The 22,738-nt window shown below is 36.0% G+C and overlaps 1 protein-coding gene across 8 annotated transcripts in view; it reads left to right on the top strand.

Moving 5' to 3' along the window:
• Positions 1-22,738, top strand: part of RPS6KA3 (ribosomal protein S6 kinase A3) — a 116,112-nt gene that overhangs the window by 58,240 nt on the left and 35,134 nt on the right. For all 8 annotated transcript variants that reach the window (XM_045995195.1, XM_045995197.1, XM_045995200.1 and 5 more), the window contains 7 exons: positions 4,656-4,737; positions 12,859-12,939; positions 14,181-14,260; positions 14,862-14,968; positions 18,984-19,021; positions 19,228-19,370; positions 19,546-19,616. In XM_045995195.1, coding sequence (XP_045851151.1) covers positions 4,656-4,737; positions 12,859-12,939; positions 14,181-14,260; positions 14,862-14,968; positions 18,984-19,021; positions 19,228-19,370; positions 19,546-19,616 — 602 coding nt within the window. The remainder of the gene's footprint in view (positions 1-4,655; positions 4,738-12,858; positions 12,940-14,180; positions 14,261-14,861; positions 14,969-18,983; positions 19,022-19,227; positions 19,371-19,545; positions 19,617-22,738) is intronic.

Raw genomic sequence — 22,738 nt, 5'->3', positions numbered from 1 at the left:
AAGTGTGAGAAAGTGAATAAAATCATTCAAAAGTACACTGGAAACTTTTGTAAATTGGCACTAATCACTTCATATTTATTTTCTCTTCAAGAGCATGTGACTTATACACTTTACAAATGATTAAAACTCAAAAATTATTCCCCGGTACACTTTTTGATACTCTTTTTGAGTCCTCATATAGATATGGAAGGAGATCTTGCCAAGTACATTATAACAGTGTCTCTCAATCTTTCCTCCAGAATATCCCTAATACCAGCAGAAAGTGAATGGCTACTCCCAAGGAATTAGGGGAGGAGGATTACTGCTATGAGTATAAAATTTTGGAGACTTACAACTTGTCTTTAAACTGAATATAAAAGGGATGCCTGGGTGGCTCAGTCAGTCAAGTGTCTGCCTTCAGCTCAGGTCATGATCCCAGGGTCCTGGGATCAAGTCCCACGTTGGGTTCCTTGCTTAGCAAAGACCCTGCTTTTCCCTCTGCCTGCCACTCCCCCTGCTTGTGCTCCCACATGCTCTCTTGCTCGCTCTCTAACAAATAAATAAATTTATTAATTAATTAAAATGAATGCCGAGGTTACATTCTTTTTTTTTTTAAGATTTTATTTATTTATTTGATAGACAGAGATTGCAACTAGTCAGAGAGGCCGGCAGGGAGAGAGAGGAGGAAGCAGGCTCCCTGCTGAGCAGAGAGCCCCATGTGGGGCTTGATCCCAGGACCCTGAGATCATGACCTGAGCTGAAGGCAGAGGCTTTAACCCACTGAGCCACCCAGGCACCCCCGAGGTTACATTCTAATCAGTGATACCCATGTTTGTCTTTAACATCAAAAATGTTTCACGAAGCCACCAACTAAAATTGCTCCTAAAGATGCAACATCTTCATCATTTTTCTTCAAATATTCCTTATCCCCCTGCTGCATACCTCAGGAGCATTTTCTGTCCTCCATTTTGAGAAGTACAATATTATGATTACTATTATTTGATCTAACTATTCGGTTTCTCAGTAAGAGGAAGATTCTGAGATTGCATTCAACTTTCACATTGCAGTTCTTGCTTACCACCTCCCCGTGAGGAAATATCTGAAGATAATACGGTCTGCAAGCTCCAAAACAACACCACTTTAGCTTCCTTGTATGTTTTAGGGGGACTATTTAGCAGTTCTTGGCTAATATAGGTAATTTATTACAGCTGTTAGCCTCCTTTAAACCCAAAGTGATGCTTTTATTTCAAATATTGGTTAAGTAGACAGTAGAATGTAATGGTTGCAAATTTGGGCTCTCGGTCAGCCAGATATGGATTTGATTTTTTTTTTCTACTTGTTACATGTGCTTGAGCAAATTACTTAACCTCTCGAAGCCCCATTTTTCTTCCAGCCAGTCATTAAGTAATTGAAATTCCTCAAGGTTCCATTCTAGGCTGCCTTCTCCTCACTCTGTACTCCCACTAATTATTGTCTCTATGCCCACTATCGTAATTATAAGCCATATACAGCTGTCCTGACAGATTTCTCTCTCCAATCTAGATCATGCCTCTAAGCTCTGAACTCTATGTACAGCTGCCTATTTTGTTCTCTTCACATGATTCAAAGACAGTTTAAACTCAACATCTCTACAACCAAAGTCAGGATTTTCCCCTGCCCCTGCCAACCTGTCCTGTTTCATTTTTCTCTGCAACTCTGAATGGCATCCAGTTAAGCAAGCCAGGAACTTGGGAGACATTTTTGACCCACCTTCTACTGCCTATCTTTTCTCTTGCCTCTCCCCACCAAGTATGAACTATCAGCAAGTCCTATTGATTTAGTAAAGATTTCTCAAATCGTGCCTGTCCTCTCCTTCTCCACTGCTACTCTTGAAGTCTTTGCCACCCCCATTTCTCCTTGGGGTGTTGAAGGAGGCTCCTAACTAGAACTAAATTTGTTCTTTCCTCAAGCCACTATTTACGTGACAGCCAACAAGAGCTAATCTTATACTTCAGTAGCTTCCTTTAAGCCTTTAGGATAAAAACATACTGTTAAGATGGCTGAGGAGCCCCTTGTTCTGGTGCCTAGTTACCTGAAAAGCACCTCTTTATGTATTTTTCGTTATCCGTGTTCTGGCTACCTTGGCCCCTTTTTTTCCAGTCCTTAACCACCTGGCTCCATCCCACTAGAAAGCCTTTGCACATGCAATTTCCACTTCGTGAAACACCCCACCCCACCCTTTCCTCATCTTAACTAGCGCCTCTCATGTTTATGATCTCAAAGAAGTCTTCTCTACCATTCTAAGTCAAATTCTATTTTACCCTGTCAGAACATTATATACCTCATCTTCACAGCACTCACCACAATTGCAGTTTTTCATGTGTGTAACTGCTCAATGGCTATTTCCTCCACTAGACTCTGTGTTCTTTCCATGAGCGCAGAAGACATGCTTTGTACCATGTCTCAGCATTGAGCTAGTAGCACAGTACCTAGCATATAATTCTGGAAAGAAGTAATGAGTAAATAATAGTCCTGACCTCATAGGATAGTAGTGAGAATCAAATAATAAAAGGCCAAGCACATAATACCTGCTGTGAAATTATATTATCATGCAGTCATATTATGGATAAACCCAAATAGATTGGTTTCTTTCTAAACATTAGATCTTCAGGGAACACAATATTTAAAGTTGCCAGGAGTTAGCATGCATCTCCCTTTATTTCTTTAAAAGTAACTTAAATACCTTACTATAAATAGCAAACATTAAAAATAGGGCGTCTCCTTTCTTACTCATCCTAAAAAGCCAGTGTAAGCCAAGGAAACAGGGATGACCTGTCAGAGCTTAGAATAGCTTGATGGGGGGTTCGAAAGGTCATGAATGCTCTGGCTGGGGAAGATCCGATGGCATCTTGGACCACTGCTGCTCTTGCTACCCTTAACTGGTGACCTGCCAGAGGGAACAGATGAAGAGTGTCTGAGCAAGGGCACAGAACTGGGTGGTGGCCCGATTCTTGTTAAGTACCTCCACTGTGACACTAGTCGAATTATTTAACCTCTCTAAGCCCTAGCTTGGGCAGCTATAAATAGGCATTCCTTAGTCCACCTGTCTCCCAAAATTATCATGATGATGTATTACAAATGCTTGTGAAGGGCCTTTGCAAACCAAGAAGTGCTGAAAAGTGTTAAGGTACTTTCAAAGAAGGGTAAAAAAAGTTTGGAATCCACAGGGAGAATTTTTCTTGTGGAATGGCACAAAGAAGCTTGATTAGGGAATCTTAAGAATAAATACCAAATAAATCCTAATTATCTCTACCTAATTAGAATTTGTTTCTGTTCAAAAATATTAATAATCTGATTACCTTTAACATGTGAACATCATTCCATCTTAGGAACCTGATAAGAATGCTTTTTTCTCCCTAGTTTAACTCACTGCTAACTGGCTAAAGGAACTAAAGGGTGGGGTATCATAGAAGGACAAGAGGGAGTGATTTGGGGAGAGGAACACACAGTGCATCCAGGTTTCTGTGCAAGTTGTGGTGCTCTTCACTAAAATTTTGAGGTCATCACCTTTGGCACAGTTTCTCAAAATGAGGAACTCTGCCTCGCCCTAGAATCTGTTGGATGTAGCATTTTTTGATTTTTGCTAATAGCCTGGCATGCTAGAGCAGATAATTGAGAGCTGACCTGAAAGTTAAATTCTTGATGATAATTGCTTCTCTTCCCATCTGTGGCAACTCAATAGCAACTGCTGGGAAAGAATAGTTAGAAGAAAAAAGTTGAAATTCAGGTCCATTTAGTGAGTATGTTTAAGATTGAAAGAAAAAGATCATGAGGCACTATACTGTATACCGGACACTAGTATTACACTGTATGTTAACTAACTGGAATTGAAATAAACACTTTAAAAATAGATCAAAAACCTAATGGTCAAAATGAACAGGAAAGATGTATGGTTTTGTATTACCCATGTTATAGCATGACTGAATTATGTAGAGCAGGCTTTATTCATTTTGCATAAATTTCACACTAGATTTTGAAAGCAGCTAAAAATAATTTGGAAAATCAAGAGGCTCAGTAACATACATAGGAACTGTGCTCTTCATATTTAGGCTTATGTGATAATTTGATTTTTAAAAGATCGAAATGTAGGGTTCTGTCTTAAGTCACATTGAATAGTTGGGAATAGGCTTCTTCAGTGTGTTTTAAATTGTTCTTCCTAGCTATGAGAAATTTATGTGCAGTTTGCATACATAGAAAAGACCAATTATCAGTGATTAATTGTATCAATGGAAAATTGTGATCCAGGGGCACTCCTGTATGACAATTTTTATCAGATCAAAAGAATTTTTATTTTGTTAAAAGCAGAGCAATGACTACTTACGTTATACTTTAAACATGTTGGACTTTTATCTGATTACACAATTTAAAAATTTTTGTGTCTTATATGTTACATGCTTTTTGGGAATTGGCAGACAACAAAAAGAAAGAAAACAATATGTTCACTTATGTTGACACCCCAAGTTATTACCACTGTTTCAACTCATTGTATTTATAATTGATACATGAGAAAAATAAGCATCTACAGCATAACGGAATCTCTTTAGTAATACACAGTATTACTGGAAAGGTCTTACTTTTAACAATGGCATAGTTTGTGATACTTTATAAAACTTATTTTCTCTCTCATTTAAATACAGGTTTTCTTAGTCAAAAAAATCTCAGGCTCTGATGCTAGACAGCTTTATGCCATGAAAGTATTGAAGAAGGCCACACTGAAAGGTAAGTGCTATAACTGTTTATACTGTATGCATAGTCTAAGCAAATTGGAAGGTCTCAACAGATCTCCAGTGACTCGTAGGCCAGTTACTTACATTCTGAATCTGTTCCTGTTACTATCTTTAAGTTTAAACTTTATTTTAATGAATTTTTCCTACTGGGCTAAGAATCACATGACTAGTGAGAATGGGCATTGCCATGTTAAAGAAAAAGTTTTATAAATTCATCTTGGGCTCATGCAAATAAAGGTTTAGAAAATTCAGACTGGGTTTGATTCATCTTCAAATTAATGTGATTATTTTAATGTTTTGAAAACCTACTGATTTATCAAATGAAAAATAGCTTTTATTTTAAGGACTTTATCATCTTGACTTCTGGTCTCCAAGTTTTTTATTTTAAGCCTCTGATTTTGAACAATCTTATATAGGATTTGACTCTTTTAGGTAAATAGTCATTTAGAAGAAATTATAATTTCTAAAATACTTAAATCTATTTTTTAAATATTTATTTATTGAACGAGAGAGAGAGTACAAGTAGACAGAGTGGCAGGCAGAAGGAGAGGGAGAAGCAGGCTCCCTCCGACCAGGGAGCCTGATGCGGGGCTCAATTCCAGGACCCTGGGATCATGACCTGATCCAAAGGCAGCCGCTCAACCGACTGAGCCACCCAGGCGCCCCTTAAATCTTCTATTTAGTAGTTTTATTTTACCCCATAACCTCTGGTTGCTAATGTGTTGATTCCCAGCATCATTTTTTCCTCTTCAATTTACATGTAATTTTATTTATTTTATTTTTTTTAATATTTTATTTATTTGACAGAAAGAGACACAGCGAGAGAGGGAACACAAGCAGGGGGAGTGGGAGAGGGAGAAGCGGGCTTCCCGCAGAGCGAGGAGCGTGATGTGGGACTCTATTCCAGGACTCTGGGATCATGACCTGAGCCGAAGGCAGACGCTTAATGACTGAGCCACCTAGGCACCCTACATGTAATTTTAAAGCTTTTAAAATATTCAGGAAGGAATATTTGTGATGATCACTTATTATTTCTGATGTTATTCTTTCCAGTTAGTAACCTAACCTGGATATCATCATTCCAAGAAATTCTATAATTCTCTATAAACACCATCCTTTGCTTTCTTTCTCTTGCTCCCTTCCTGAATGTATTTTCTTTCCTAGCTAGTCTCTACAACTGGCACACTACTTACTTGATTCTTGCTAGGACCAGAGAATTAAATTATGTCCTCAGTGCCCTACTTTATATCACTACTTGTATAACTTTATGCTTACTCCCAAGTTATAAAACTACATCAGTGGAACTTAAACAAAAGAGGTCATGCACAAAAACAACAAAAGTAGATTTCATATATTTGATGAGCTCTGCGTTGTACATAATATACATAAACTATAAAACTGAAAAATCTAAAAGAAATCAGGAAAGGAAATAAATGCCCAATTCCTTTTAGAGAAGGCTAACTGTTGTTAAGAATCTTAGTATTCATCCAGCCATCCAATTAGCTCCATATCCCCAAGATTCCAATTGAATTTTCCTTTAAATATTTAAAATTTTATTTGAAAAGCATACACCTCAAAGAGAATGGGTGCTATGCTGTATGGCAAACCAGGTGTACAGAACAATGAGAAATAACGATTTCACAAATTTTGTTTGAAAGACTCCTTAGCAACGTGGAAAAATTAGTCTTAAATAAACCCTATGCCTTAAAAAAAAACTAACAATCTAACTGAACGATCTAACTGAATTTTACAACTTAACACATCTAGGAAACTTGTGAAGAGATATTGAGCAAATTACAAGTTATAAACAGATTGACACTGCAAAAATATTTAGCCTTTCACACAATGAAAAATAGTATAAATAAGAAATCATGAAATTATTCACCTCAAATATTAGAAAATAATAATATAAGGAAGGAGTATAGGGCTCCTACGGGCCAAACCTAGAACAATTTGAACATTACAGTAATTATAGTGATGGATTACAGACCACTGAGTCAAACAAAAATCCATGGATTAATCCATAAATTAAGTAATATGGAGCAAGGGAGAGCTCTTCCTTACAGTAGAATTCCAAATAATATATATAAAAGGAATAATTGAATTAGGAGGTCCTGAAAAGTAGTATTACAACCTCTACCTAAAGGATTTCAAAATTTTATGAAGGGGGATAAAATAATGTTTGGAAAAATGTTCCATTTTGCTGATAAAGAAATACATGGAAAATAATGTTAACATTTCATACAATGGAAGCATAAACTGGAAAGTGGTTTTGCAATAAATACAGAGAAGCATTATTGCTGCTAAATTAACCTGAGGAAATAATCTCAGAGAAAGAATTCATGCACTTGAAAATTCTCATAGCAATATTAACTTATAATGTTGAGAATTTAGAAATCACACAAATATTGAAAAATAGAGGAATGTTTAAAAATTATACTATTTAATAGGATATTATTTAAAAGAAATATTTCAAATATAATCCCCAAAGTGAAGTTAATGAAAATATGTAAGTCAACAGTTATAACAAATTTGGCCACCACAAGTATGTAAAATTACATAGATATAAGCTATAGAAGAAACCCTAGAAAAATGAAAATATTTGACATATTGGAATTGTAAGCTGTCAGATAATTTTTAGTGCATTCTTAAGTTCAATTTTAATTTTTACCAAAGTAATATGTATATAGAATCTTACAAAATAATATTGCTTTGCCAACTCTCCTCCCTATCCCAGTTCTCAAACCCCAGAGACAATGACTTCTGTCTCCTTAACTGCTATTTCTGTCATTTATATCCACATTCAGTACTCTTAATTGCAATTCTTTGATTATTTTCATTTGGTGACAATTTACTGACTTCCTAACATAGCAGATTAGGATTTAGTTCTCTCATACTACCACCCACACATAATTCTGCCTTTCATGTCTGTCCAGTAATGTTTTCATTATTACAGCTTGGTTGATTGGTTGGTTGGTTGGTTGGTTGGTTGGTTGATTTATTTATCAGAGAGAGAGCACAAGCAGGGAGAGCAGCAGGTGGCGGGAGAAGCAGGCTCCCCACTGAGCAAGGAACCAGATGCTGGGCTCCATCCCAGTACCCTGTGATCATGACCAGAGCTGAAGGCAGACACTGACTGAGCCACCCATGTGTCCCACATTATTACGGCTTCATAAGAACTGTTCCTAACTGAGCCAGATAGTATACTGGAGTCACATTACCTTCACATCTTTCTTGTATTAGATCTCATTTTCTGAATTCTGTGTCTGCCCTTTTTCTCAGTTCACGTTCCAGTCTGGGTAGAACACATCTCCTAGTAGCTACCTCAGAAAGGGTGAATGGATGGTAAAATTTTTGTGACCTTGAATGTCTTAAAATGCCCTTATTCTACCTTGTAAGTTAATTTATAATTTGGCTGAGTATAAAATTCTAGGTGAGAAATAATTTTCCCTCAGATATTTGAAGCATAGTTTCCATTGTCTCCCAGTTTCCTGTGTTGCAATTACAAGGTTTATTGCAGTACTGACTTCCAGTCATTTGTACGTAAGCTGCTTTTCCTCTTTGGAAGTTTTTAGAATCACTCAATTCTTTATCCCTGCTGTTCTGGAATTTGTACAGTGGTATTTCTTTAGTGTGAACTTTTGAAATTTACCATATCAGGTATGGGATGGTATCTTTCAATCTAGAAATTCATTTCTTCAGTTTTGGCCAAGTATTTTGTCATTTCTTCCCCATTTTGTAACTCCTGCTCTTTGAATATATTGGATTTTGTGGATCATTTAATTTTTTTCCTTGCTGTTTTCTAGTTCTGTCTTTTGCCCCCTATTTTCTAGGAAATATACCAATTATCTTTAGAACTTCCTATAGACGTTTTTGTTTCTACCATCATTTTTAATTTCCTAGATTTTCCTTGTTCTCTTCTATTTTTAAAAACTTTCTAGTATGGAAAGTGTCAGACATTTACAGAAAGAAACAAAAGAATATGGAGAGCCCCATATAACCTCCTTACTGCCTCAGCATTTCTCAGCTCATGGTCAATTTTTGTGTGTGTGTCTGTGTCCTTCTTTCCCCTCTTCTTTTCTTTTTCCCTCTTTTCCCCTCTCTTGATACTATGATGCAAATCCTAGACATTGTACAATTTCTTCCATAAGTATTTTAGTATGCATCTCTAAAAGATAAAGATTCTTAAATAATACAACTATTATTACTATACCTAAAAAATTAATATACAGATATCTAATCAATGTTTGAATTTCCACTTCTTCCTATTGTTTAAATTCATCTTTCTTTTTGCAATTTGAGATCTATATCTCTATTTTGTAGTTGGTTGATTCTCTTTAATCTATGAACTCTGTCTCCATTTTTTTTTTTTTTTGGTAGTTTATTTGTTGAAGATACTGGTTCCTTCCACCCTGACCCTTTTTAAAGCTTCTTATTTCATGGGTGCCGTATAGTCTTTGCTCTGTTGGGGTATATAAATTATGACAAGGATGATTTTTAAGTTTTCTCCTCTTCTTTACATTGTCTCTGTTACCCTTTATTCCTTTTTTTCCTGTTTATTTTTATAACTGATTTTCATCTTTAGAGCCCTTCCTCAAATGCTTGGGGATCCTTTGCTATCTTTTTTACCTTTAAGAGTGAGATACCAGGGGCGCCTGGGTGGCTCAGTGGGTTAAGCCTCTGCCTTCAGCTCAGGTCATGATCTCAGGGTCTCTGGGATCGAGCCCCGTATCGGGCTCTCTGCTTGGCAGGGAGTCTGCTTCCTCCCCTCTCTGGCTGCTGCTCTGCCTACTTGTAATCTCTCTCTCTCTCTCTCTCTATCTGTAAAAAAGAAAAAAAAAAATTTAAAAAAAAAAAAAAAAAAAAAAAAAGAGTGAGATACCAGGGCACCTGGGTGGCTCAGTTGGTTGAGTGTCCAACTTTTACTTTCAGCTCAGGGCATGATCTCAGGGTGGTGAGATCAAACCCCACTTTGGGCTCCATGCTCAGTTGGGAGTCCACTTGAGATTCTCTCCTTCTCCCTCTGCACCTCTCCTCCCTCTCTCTCTCTCTCTCTGTCTCTGTCTCTGTCTCTTTCTCAAATAAATAAATCTTTAAAAAAGAGTAAGCTACCAAATAGCCAACTGGAAAGAGTTCTCTGGCAAGAATTTCCTTATTTCTCATTGGCTTCATTCCCTCAGGCTTAACTTTTAGCTTTCTCTTATCTACTGTGTAAGTTGCCACTTACTCATCTTCTGCTGTTGCTTTCTCTCCTGTTCTTTGTCCTTGTGAGCTTATGCATAATTTTTCCATTATCATAATTTCATTGGGGCTTTGGAAGAATGTAGAAAGTAAAACATTTATGTTTAACCAGAAATCTCTTTCCATTTCAGAGTTCCTATTAATACAATAAATGGGGTCAAGTAGAAGTCATTAGTGTTAAGTTGAGTTTGTAGGGACTTTTGTCCTAATACAGTAGTCTATGGGCCTCGGAATTTCTTAATACATAATCCTAGAAACATAAGCAGCATTTCTTCTTGTTCACTCTTATGTTCAAGTCAAGGAGGATTTAAAATCTAATAGCTACTATATGAGAAAAATTATTGCAGAGGAATGTGGTTGCTTTGCCAGCATGAGTCATTATTAACAAATTCTATTTTAGGGTTTAGAGTTTAGCCAATATAAAACATGCCTTCTTCTAAACCAGTATATCCTAATAAAAATTCTTGATTTTAGGATAATTTATATTTGTCAGTGGGACTTTACATGATAAAAGAAACCAGATTAGAATTATTACACAGTCCTACCTCAGACAAAATGAAGGAATTCTTGAGTAAGTAAATCTTGCTGCTCATTTTCAACTAAACAAGTTCTCATCAGCATTATATGTAAGGAAACCACCTCACAAGATAATCATAATAGGAAAAAAAATCACCTTTTTCTAACCTCTCATTTTATAGAGAAGGAAGCAGGAAGTCCCTGAGCAGTGTAAGAATTTGAGCAGGTAATTCATCTAGTTACTAGCACGGCCACTGAAACCTGTAGTTCCTGACTCCCAAATAATTGTTCTTTTCATCACGATAGAATAATAGATGAGGGATATGCAGTAAATATACTGATGATTATTTTTGCTGCTCACTGAGCAGAGAGGTGTGTTTTAAATGATAAGCTTTGTAATCTTTGTATAATTATCGAAAGATAGAAATTTGGAATCCAGCTTTAAGGTAATGGGAACTGAATCCAAGATCATATGGGTAGCAGTATAAAAGCACAAATGTGTGCTAGATTGGAACAGAGTTATCAGCAGACCTAGGTGATGAACCTCATTTATATAAATAATAGAAAGGGTCTGTTGGATAGAAGACACCAGTTGTTGTGATAGGATAAGATAATGAAATCAGAGATTGATACTGAATTTGATATACTTGTTGCTGGACAAGTCATTTAAAAGAGCTTTGTAGACCTCAGGAGCAAAATGATTTCTATATCTGGTTTGACCATTTTCAGTCACTGGCACTGAAATCTCCCAATTGAAAGTGGAAAATTGGTAGAATGGGAAACATAGGATTTTGTTTTAGATTCTTTGTTTCTTTTTTTCCAGGGGTCTTATTTCTGTTTTTAAATATCTGGTCACTTTATATTGAAAAGAATACCAGTTCATCTTTCTCTCTGTCCCTACCCTCCTCCCCCCTACAGAAGACTCTTTTCCTGGTTCTTTCTGCTTAATCTTTGACATAACCATTCAGTCCTTCTGGCCTGAAGAATGCAAGTCATTTATGATTTTTCCTTATTATGCAACAGAAAAAAATAATAAAATTTTAATGAATGATCATGTTCACTTCTTAAATCCATTGAGCTACCAACACAGAATACTTACCAGAATGTATTCTATTTAGTTAGTTGTCTGTCATTCCCATCATATTATGAGCTTCTTGAAGAATATTTTGTTTGTATTTGTGTCTCATGGTATCTGTTACATAGAATTTGCTCAGGGAATCATTGATCGGTAAAAGAGAGCTTTACCTATAGACCAGACGTAAATTTATCTGCCATTCCAGATTGTCAAGAATCTGGGTCTTCCCAGTTTAACCTCCCCAATTTCCATACCGATTTGGTTCCTTTCTCTTCCTTATGCGTGCCTCCATGTCCTTGCTTGCTCTGGTACTCCATACCTGGACTTCTCTTCTTTAGGTCTGACCTTCCCATCCATCTAAATTCCACTCCAAAAGTGCTTAACTCCACCTCTTCCTTCATGCTTTCCTACTCATCTTTTCCTTCCCTGAATTTCTTTCTGTACTACTTATTGCTAGTAATAAGTCATTTTATCCCTTTATCATATTCATGGTGCTATAGCTACCATTTAATTGACTATCTCCTATATACCAGGCTCTGGGATGTACAGACCTTATCTCAAATGGTCACACAGCCTACAAAGGTACAGTGGTGTTATCTCTACTTCATAGATGAGAGGCAATGGCGGTTCAAAGAGTTTGAGTTAGGTAACTTACTTGAGATTACACAGATCTGAATCTGATTTAACTCCAAAAAGCCTTTGCTCTTTCAGCTGCACCACGTTATTTCTTCTCCCCTTTCTCTCCTCCTTCCCCCAAAATAGACCTTTTTGGGTATACCCATCATTCACCATGTCTGTCACGTTTTACAGTTGCTTAATGAATGCTTGTTAAATTGAGTTGATAGGATTGGTAGGGGTTAGTAAAACCTATTCCATTTTCTTGTGTGTTTTAGTATTTCATTGGGATGCTTCATTTTTTAAAAAGTTACTCTTTTTGGTCATTTTTTATAACTTTGATTAAAATACTTATAAATTTGATGTTAAAGCCAACGTCTGATTAAAATTCTGATATGTTCTCTATTTATTTGTAAACATAAAGCACAGATTTTATAAACATGAACAATTTTGTCTAGCTATAAAAATTTAGTAAAAAATATATTAATTTTAAAAATTCGAGACTACTAGTTTTATTTGTACATATAAATTGTTTTATTGGTATGTATGAAAATATGAATTCACACTTTAGCATGATTTAATTTAAAATAGGCACCAAAGAGATTTTGTTTTAAAGATTGTCTCGGAAAGCTGTTGTAATACAGCCATATGTACAATATTTTGTAGTTCGAGATCGTGTTCGGACAAAAATGGAGCGTGATATCTTGGTAGAAGTTAACCATCCTTTTATTGTCAAGTTACATTATGGTAAGTTCAAAACCACTTGCAACCTCATCCCTCCACCTAATCCTCCTCTCCCTAAGTGCATTCAGATATATTAATGTATATAAATATTTGCTTGTGTATATTTATATGTGTTTAACAGATAAATAAAATCATGGAAATTAAACCATTACTTCTTAAACTTTAGAAGCCTTTATTGCATTTATACTTATGTTTCTGAGTGGTAGCCATAGGAATAGGCAATAATAATCATTGTTCTTTATTTTAATAAGGAGTTTATTACATATTTATATATTTATAGTATATGATTAGTAACAGTGTACCAGCAGTTTATAGTCCATATGTGTTAGCCCAACTTTTCTTAAAAGCGAGAAAGATCCCTAATGTCAACATCCTGAAGCTTTTATCACCTTTCTTTTCCCCAAAGGTGTAGATGCTTTCTCTCAGTGGGTAAAATTGTGATTCTTTGTGTAATTAAAGCTTTGTGTAGGGGCGCCTGGGTGGCTCAGTGGATTGGGCCACTGCCTTCGGCTCGGGTCATGATCTCAGGGTCCTGGGATCGAGCCCCACATCGGGCTCTCTGCTCCGTGGGGAGCCTGCTTCCTCCTCTCTCTCTGCCTGCCTCTCTGCCTACTTGTGATCTCTCTCTGTCAAATAAATAAATAAAATCTTTAAAAAAAAAAAAAAAAGCTTTGTGTAATTAAATCCACATTTTTCCTGCACTTAAGTGATATGGTTCTTGTATTTTGTTTCATGGTTAAGTAACCATGTTGGGAATTTTTCTTATTGATCACATTTTTTTTAAAGATTTTATTATGTGACAGAGAGAGATCACAAGTAGGCAGAGAGGCAGGCAGAAGGGAGGGGGAAACAGGCTCCCTGCTGAGCAGATTGCCTGGTGGGATCCCAGGACCCTGAGCCGAAGGCAGTGGCTTAACCCACTGAACCACCTAGGTGCCCTGATTGTTCACATGTTTTAAAACTACTGTATTCCTGGGAGACTGTGGCCTGAAGAAAATGCAACAAATGTTCTAGTGGTTCCATAATAAAAAACTCTGCCTTTAACATTTCCACATGGACACTAAGAGAAATCAGTGGTTATCTTCTCATAAAAAATAAATTTAGATCTATGATATAATCATTAATTTGCTTAAAATAATATAATATTCATTATTCAATAATAATAATTTGTGATTGAGTTGACCTAATGTAAGCCAAAAAAATAAACTGGTGGATTAAACAGAAATTCTCATTTCTTCATTCAGCTTTTCAAACTGAAGGGAAGTTGTATCTTATTTTGGATTTTCTCAGGGGAGGAGATTTGTTTACACGCTTATCCAAAGAGGTATGTAATTAATCTCTATTTTTAATCTATCTATACGCATCCTGTTTTAACTAAAACTTTGTTATATTTCAATATTGTGTTTATCATGTTTTCTCTAGTGGCATAAGAGTCGTAATGAGAGCCAAAAAGAGTTCTTTTCCTACCTTTTGAAATTATTCTGAAAGTGGGACTTTAAATTGATAAAATGTCTTTGTCTTTTGTCCTGCATCTTTTAGTTCCAGTTTTCAGAAGCAATAAATAATATATCAAGGTATCCTTAAACAATTAATACTGGAAATTCAGCATGCATTTAAAAGATCACTTTTCATTTCTAAGATGTTACTGTGGTAGGACAACAGTGGCACAATCTGGATATAGATGTTACTTAATAAAGTGTAAAATTATTTCCCCCACAGTGCACATTTAACATTTAGAAAGTGATTAGTTGACTGATTTGATCAGTCAGGGATTTTTGCAAATTTCCTTTCATTAGTAAAGTGGATAAAACTACATGTGATTAGCGTGTTTATAACTTTTTAAATATTTAAACTCTAGGATGGAATTTTAAATAAAAGCTACAGACACAGAAAATAAGACAAAAAAAATTATTATTTTATTTTAGGTGATGTTCACAGAAGAAGATGTCAAATTCTACTTGGCCGAACTTGCACTTGCTTTAGACCATCTACATAGCCTGGGAATAATCTATAGAGACTTAAAACCAGAAAAGTAAGGAATTATGCTACTAAGTTGAATACAATGTAATAAAATTATCTAAGAGGTAATAAAAAATAAAATTACTTTGTAGAACTACCACAAGAATTACATTAGAGTACCTGTGTTTCACATTTCTGATAACACTATGTAATCTTATACTTCTAAAAATCTGCCAGTCCTAATATCTGTTATTGTTATCTTGTTTTCATTTGGATTTTTTTTTTAAGATTTTATTTATTCATTGGACTGAGAGAAACACAACAAGAGAGGGAGCACAAGCAGGGGGAGTGGGAGAGGATGCAGACTCCCTGTCCAGCAGGGAGCCCGATGTGGGGCTTGATCCCAGAACCCTGGGATCATGACCTGAGCCGAAGGCAGATGCTTAACAACTGAGCCACCCAGGCGCCCCTGCATTTTTTAATTTTTTTGATGAGGTGACATCCATGTGCATATGTTTATTGACAGTTTGTATTTTTGTGTGATTTTCTGTTTATGGCCTTCATTTATCTTGGAATATTTTTTTCCTGTTGTTTTATAAGATACCTTTAGAAATTAAGAATTTGGGGTGCCTGGGTGGCTCAGTGGGTTAAAGCCTCTGCCTTCGGCTCAGGTCATGATCCCAGGGTCCTGGGATCGAGCCCCACGTCCGGCTCTCTACTCCGCAGGGAGCCTGCTTCCTCCTCTCTCTCTGCCTGCCTCTCTGCCTAGTTGTACTAGATTTCTCTCTGTCAAATAAATAAAATATTAAAAAAAAAGAAATTAAGAATTTAACCATTTGACATATATTACAAATAGTCTTTTTAGTTTGTATTTTCATTTTAACTTAATCTGTTTTTACCTACACAAGTATATTTTTCTTAGTCAGATCTACCAGACTTTTGTTATCTCTTCCATGACTTTTAGTCTTAGAAAGCCTTTTCCAATCCCATAATCAGATACTTATATTCTCATTTTATGGTTTCTTTTTTAACTTTTAACTCCATCTGGAAATTTTTTGGTATGAAGGATAGCATAGAGTTAATGCTTTCCTTCAAATACCATTTATTGAATTTTAGGGAGGGGCGGGGAGAGAAAGAGAGAGAATGCATGAGCAGGGGGCAGAGGGAGAGGGAGAGAGAGAATCTTAAGCAGGCTCCACACCAGGTGTGGAGCCTGATGTGGGGCTCAGTCTCACAACCTCAAGATCATGACCTGAGCCCTTGAAAATTTTCTTCTCCATATCATTTCAAATTCTTAGTGTGAGTTGAGCAAATTTCCCATTGTTTTTGTAGTAGCAACTATCAAGAAGCTAGTATTTGGGCCACCTGGGTGGCTCAGTCAGTTAAGTGTCCAACTCTTGATTTCAGCTCAGGTCGTGATCTCAGGGTTGTGACATGGAGCCCTTTATCAGGCTCTGTGCTAGGCGTGGAGCCTGCTTAAGATTCTCTCCTTCTCCCTCTGCCCCCCACCCCCGACTCATACTCACACTCTCTCTGTCTCTCTCAAATAAATCTTTAAAAAAAAAAAGAATTTGGATATTACTTATATTAAAATGTTACATGCAAAATTTAAATTATATATTACAACAGGAAATGATCCTTTGGGATCCTATTTACATGATCATTTAGAAATTATTATACTTTCACATTTTACTTTCATTTTTCATACTTTTTGGTTTTGGATAAGTTTTATATGCATCCATTGTTATTCCCCAGATAATTACTAAGTTTTGTTTTTCTCGTCATTTTCCTGATTTCGAACTATAAAGACACAAAGTATAATTCCTAGTAAGAACAAATATTCAAGTATATGGTCCTGAGAAGAAAAAAATTACTATAAACATGTGATTAAACATAATAAAAATGTGTTAAGTGTTTTATATCATTTAGTTGAATGTATTTATTGTAAACCATTGGATTAGCATTGGTCGTAAAATTATGTATACAGCATGGGGCTTTCTTAAGAGTCAAATAAAATCAAATGTAAGTAAGAAGTGAGATCTTTCACAAAGATGCCTAGATGACACTATTAATTGAAGTAACATTTAGTTGTTAAATAATCCAACTATATACCATCATATAGAACTTGGAAGAAATTTCAGTTTTTAGACCAGTTGTTTTATGCACTGTAAGGGGTTTCCCACATTCTTTTAAACCAGAACTCTGTTATAATAAATATGGCTGAAAATGATTATTAGTAGTTGAAAAGGAACTTTGCCTATTGAAAGTAATACAGTTGGCTTTTTCTTTCAAAGATAAAGGGTGGGGCACCTGGGTGGCTCAGTGGGTTAAGCCGCTGCCTTCCGCTCAGGTCATGATCTCAGGGTCCTGGGATCGAGTCCCGCATCGGGCTCTCTCCTCAGCAGCGAGTCTGCTTCCCTCTCTCTCTCTGCCTGCCTCTCTGCCTACTTGTGATCTCTCTCTGTCAAATAAATAAAATCTTAAAAAAAAAAAAAAGAGATAAAGGGTGGACATGGTTATCTTAAAAAAATTCATTTGCTATAGAAGGCCTAAGTAATGTTCTGTTAGCTTAGCTATGTTCTCTCTCTCTTTTTTTTTTTTTTTTTCAAAATTACCAAGAGTGATTTGAAGTTTTGTTTTTAGAATTGTCTTTCATGTATTTATTAGACAGAGGGAAGATAATTTCTACCATACCTAATAATTTGCTTTATATTCTGGCAATGGTTAGTCTGCTTTGTAATCGAGCATAATTAAGCTTGTATTTTTTTATAAGTCCCTTATGAAGATGTGAAAAATAAGTCCCTACTGAATTATCCTCAGTGGTAAACTTTATTGTAATCCTATTTGAATTGATGATATAGAAAGGTTGGTAGTATTTTTGACATAGTAAAATTTTATTATAGCAAAATTTGGCTTTCACATTTTTTTAGTTAGAATTAAAAGTAAAGAAATGCCTATGTTATAGAATGGCTTTGAATATAAGTGAAACAGTTTATTACTTGGCCTTTCAAGTCAATATACTAAAATGCCTATCCAGAAATAGAATTATTGGCCTACAGCCTAGTACTTATCCCTTCCTATAGCTTGTTAATTAATGACATTATTCTCCACTCAAGTATCTCCTAAAGCCAGAAACCTAGTGTCTTCTCCATTTGTTCTTTATCATAATCCATATTTAAGAGCTCACTAAATACCCTTTATTTTCCCCTCTGAACTGTTGTATGAAAATGCAGATCTGATTATCTCTATGTTTCATACATATAAACTTTATATGATCTTCAGTGCCCTTGGGAAGAAGCCCAAACTATTTGGAATGCCTTATTGGCTTTTTGTAGACTGGCCCCATGCATTCAACATATGTTTCTTATTTGTCTCTACTCTACCAGGCACTGAGCGACAAGATGAATAAGGTCAAACCTAGAAGCTCAGAGTTGACTGAGAAAGAGAGAAAACACTGGAGAACTTACAGAGATTGGATAGGGGTCTCCTGGCTGGCTCAGTTGGTTAAGTGTCCAGCTCTTGATTTGGGCTCAGATCATGATCTCTGGATTTTGAGATCAAGCCCTGCGTCTAGCATCGAGCCTGCTTAATATTTTCTCTCCTTCCGCTCCCTGACTCTAAAAAAAAAAAAAGAAAAGGAAAGAAAAAGAGGATTGGATAGAGAAACTAGGAAAGAATGATTGAGTCAGATACCTAAAAAATGACCAAGAAAATGACAACTTTAATGCAGTTGACTTAAATATGTGGACACTCTGTCTATTGTGCAAGCACTAAGGATTTTAGTTAGGCCACTTCTGCAGAAAAGCATTGCAAAGAGCAGCTAGAAATTAGAAAGAATATAGGTTTTAGTTCTTTTCCTTCTAGTTTTCAAATGCCCTTAATACACGTTTGTAAGGCTTTGCCTTTGGGTTTTGTTATGTATGTGTGTCCAAAAAAATTTTTCTCCTTTTTTACCTTTCCCGTATCACAGTCTAAAACAATATTTTAGAATAAATGTGGTGATCTGGTGCTCAACACAGTAGTTTCAGTTCTAGGTTCTATAAGTATCCAGCGGTTTGAAAAGATTTTCTGAATTTGTTTTCTTTCAGCATACTTCTTGATGAAGAAGGTCACATCAAGTTAACAGGTAAAAATCCTCATTTTATTAAAATATTCTCTTCTACTCTATATAATTTCTTTTAAAGTTGATTGTGGTTCAGATATTGAGTAACACATTGCCTTGAAAACTTGGATTAGAATTTTTAATAAATGTAAATATTGGAACTCAAAGCTTAAACTTTAAGTGTGGAAATTATTGTAGGATAGTTATGAATTATATATTTATTTTGACAGATTTTGGCCTAAGTAAAGAGTCTATTGACCATGAAAAGAAGGCCTATTCTTTCTGTGGAACTGTGGAATACATGGCTCCCGAAGTAGTTAATCGTCGAGGTCACACTCAAAGTGCGGACTGGTGGTCTTTTGGTGTGTTAATGGTAAGGATTGGGGTGTTTTTTGAGCTCAGTAATATGGTGGAAGTATAAATCACTTGTTTTATTATATAGCAATTTTACAATATTTGGTTTGAAGTAAGATGATGCTTTTTTATTTTCTGACTTTGAGATTTTATACTTCTTAACTAATACCCCTGATGATGTTGCCTTTTTGTAGTTTGAAATGCTCACTGGTACACTACCTTTCCAAGGAAAAGATCGAAAAGAAACAATGACTATGATTCTTAAGTAAGTACTCTCTAAGTACTCCCTAGTGAATATGTTTTGATGAGATTCAGAAATAAATGCTTCAAACTGAAATATGAAATTTTATTCATTGATATTATGATGTTAATGTTAATGTGTTTCAAATATGAACAAGCCCCATAGATTTAGAGTACTCATGTTCCTTTTTTTCAATTCTGGGCACACAAATGTTGGAGCTTTTGGCCCTTATTCATGCTCTCCACCAAATACAGCCAGAGACAAGGCCCTTGCCCCAAGCAGAAACACCAGGGATCCAGGGCTCTGGGTTACATCTCCAAAGGAGTATTCATATAATCTTCATGTTAATGTCAAGGTAGTGAAAGCTTCACCTTTTAAATTTGGAATATAACAAGGACATCGATGATTCGTTCCACTTCTCTTCATGTTGTCCTAGAGATACTAGCAAGTATAATAAGGCCAGGAAAAGAAATAAGGTTTAAGTTTTAAAAAGAAGAAATAAGATTGTCTTTATTTATACAACATGACTGTGTCCATAGAAAATCCAAATCTTCATATACATTCTTGGAATTAATAATAGTTTAGCAAAGTTGTTGGATCAGAGGTGAATAAATAAAATCTATTTTATATCTACATAGTAGCAACAGAAAATGAAATTTTTTAAAGAGATAATATTTACAATAGTATAAAAAACTCAATTAGTGATAAATCTAGTAAAAGTTATGTAAAAACTCTATGCAGAAAACTAGGAAATGTTATTTAAAGAAAATCTAATGGGTGCCCGGGTGGTTCAGTGGGTTAAAGCCTCTGCCTTCGGCTCAGTCATGATCCTGAGGTCCTGGGATCAAGCCCCGCATCAGGCTCTCTGCTCAGCGGGGAGCCTGCTTCCTCCTTCTCTATGCCTGCCTTTCTGCCTGCTTGTGATCTCTGTCTGTCAAATAAATAAATAAAGGAAAAAAATAAAAATTTAAAGGATTGTTTTGTAAGGTTGTACCATATTCACATTATGACAGACACAGTATTGTAAAGATGTGGGTTTGTATAGATGAGCATTTTCCAATAGAAATGTAATGTAAAATTACTGTGTAATTTTAAATTTTTTAGTAGCAACATTTAAAAAGTAAAAAAATTTAGTATGGATTGTAATATATTTTATTTAACCCAGTATAGCCAAGATGTCATTTCAACATGTAATCAACAATAGAAAATGATTCGTGAGATATGATACATTTTTTCATACTTATTTGAAACTCAATGTGTATTTTATTTTATTTTATTTTATTTTTTCCAGGGTGCACTTTATACTTAGAATTTGGACTAACCATATTTCAAGTGCTTGGTAGCTGTTTGTTGCTAGTGGCTACCATATTATACGGCGTAACTATAGCCTTAATGCAGATGGAATTTAAATTTTAAGAAGTTTTTTGTGTGAAACTTGATAAACTGATTCTAATATGTAAATCAGAAAATGTAAATTTTAACCACAATGGGCTACAATTGCATACCCACCAGAATGGCTAAACAATATAAACTGCTGACAGGATGTGGAGCAGTGGCAACTTTCATCCATAGCTGGAAGGTTCTTACAACCTTTGGCAAGCAGTTTTTGACATTATCTTCAAAAGCCAAATATATGTATGCCCTCATCCAGTAATCCCACTCGTACACATGCACCCAGTTTACATGCATCAAGGTACTTGCACATCAAGAAACTAGAACAAAGATGTTCATAGCAGCATAATTATGATATATTCATAAGCGAGATAGAGCAGGGGTTGACATATGATCTGTAAATATTTTAGGCTTTGCAAGCCACACACTGTTTATCACATATGGCCAACAGACACATGAAAAAGTGCTCCACGTCACTCGGCATCAGGGAAATACAAATCAAAACCACAATGAGATATCACCTCACACCAGTCAGAATGGCTAAAATTAACAAGTCAGGAAATGACAGATGCTGGCGAGGATGTGGAGAAAGGGGAACCCTCCTCCACTGTTGGTGGGAATGCAAGCTGGTGCAACCACTCTGGAAAACAGCATGGAGGTTCCTCAAAATGTTGAAAATAGAACTACCCTATGACCCAGCAATTGCACTACTGGGTATTTACCCTAAAGATACAAACATAGTGATCCGAAGGGGCACGTGTACCCGAATGTTTATAGCAGCAATGTCTACAATAGCCAAACTATGGAAAGAACCTAGATGTCCATCAACAGATGAATGGATAAAGAACATATTCTTATTCTTTATTGTTTATTTCCAGCACTTTAAAAATGTTAAAACCCAGGTCCCTGGGCACCTGGGTGGCCCAGTCAGTTAAGCCTCGACTCTAGATTTCAGCTCAGGTCCTGTTCTCAGGGTCATGGGATCAAACCCCATGTTGGACTCCACCCTTAGCGCACAGTCTGCTTGTTCCTGCCCTTTGTTCTTCCCCGCCACATGCTCACTTGCTCTCAAATAAAATCCTAAAAATAATGTAAAAACCATTCTTAGCTCGAAAGCCTTTCAAGAACAGACTGAGGCCTTTGGCCTAGGGGTGCAGTGTAATATACAGCAAAGAAAATGAACAAACAAGTTATATGCAGGTACTTGGATTAATTGTGTAAGGATGTTGAGCAAAAACAGTTCAGACATAAAAAAATAAATAACTATATGGTTCTATTTATAAAGTTTTTTGTTTTTTTTTTTCCCGAAGATTTTATTTATTTATTTGAGAGAGAGAGAGCATAAGCCAGGGGCAAGGAGAGGTAGTAGCAAGCTGTATGTGGGGCTTGATCCTAGGGCCCCAGGATCATGATGTGAGCCGAAGGCAGACACTTAACTGCCTGAGCCACCCAGTTGCCCCTGTGTTCATAAAGTTAAAGCAGACAAAATAAAGCATAGTTTTAAAGGCCCATATGTAGATGGCAACAGCCAAGGCAAAATAAGAGAAGTGGTTGACATTGAATGAGGGGTTACAGTGTTACATTTCTTGGCCACATGACTGTTCACTTTTTGGTACATCAGTGAACTGTTTAAGTTGGTGATGTTGGGATTGTGTAGGGTTTGTTTGTTTGTTTTGCACTTTGTTATTCTCCACAATAAAAAATACTTGCTATATAAGAGACTGTTCCCTGAACCCTCATTAGTCCATCGATCC

The sequence above is a fragment of the Meles meles genome, chromosome X, assembly GCF_922984935.1.
Source record: "Meles meles chromosome X, mMelMel3.1 paternal haplotype, whole genome shotgun sequence".
Classification (NCBI taxonomy): domain Eukaryota; kingdom Metazoa; phylum Chordata; class Mammalia; order Carnivora; family Mustelidae; genus Meles; species Meles meles.
Note: the sequence above shows the minus strand (reverse complement) of the source record. Positions and strands in the feature narration are given on the sequence as shown.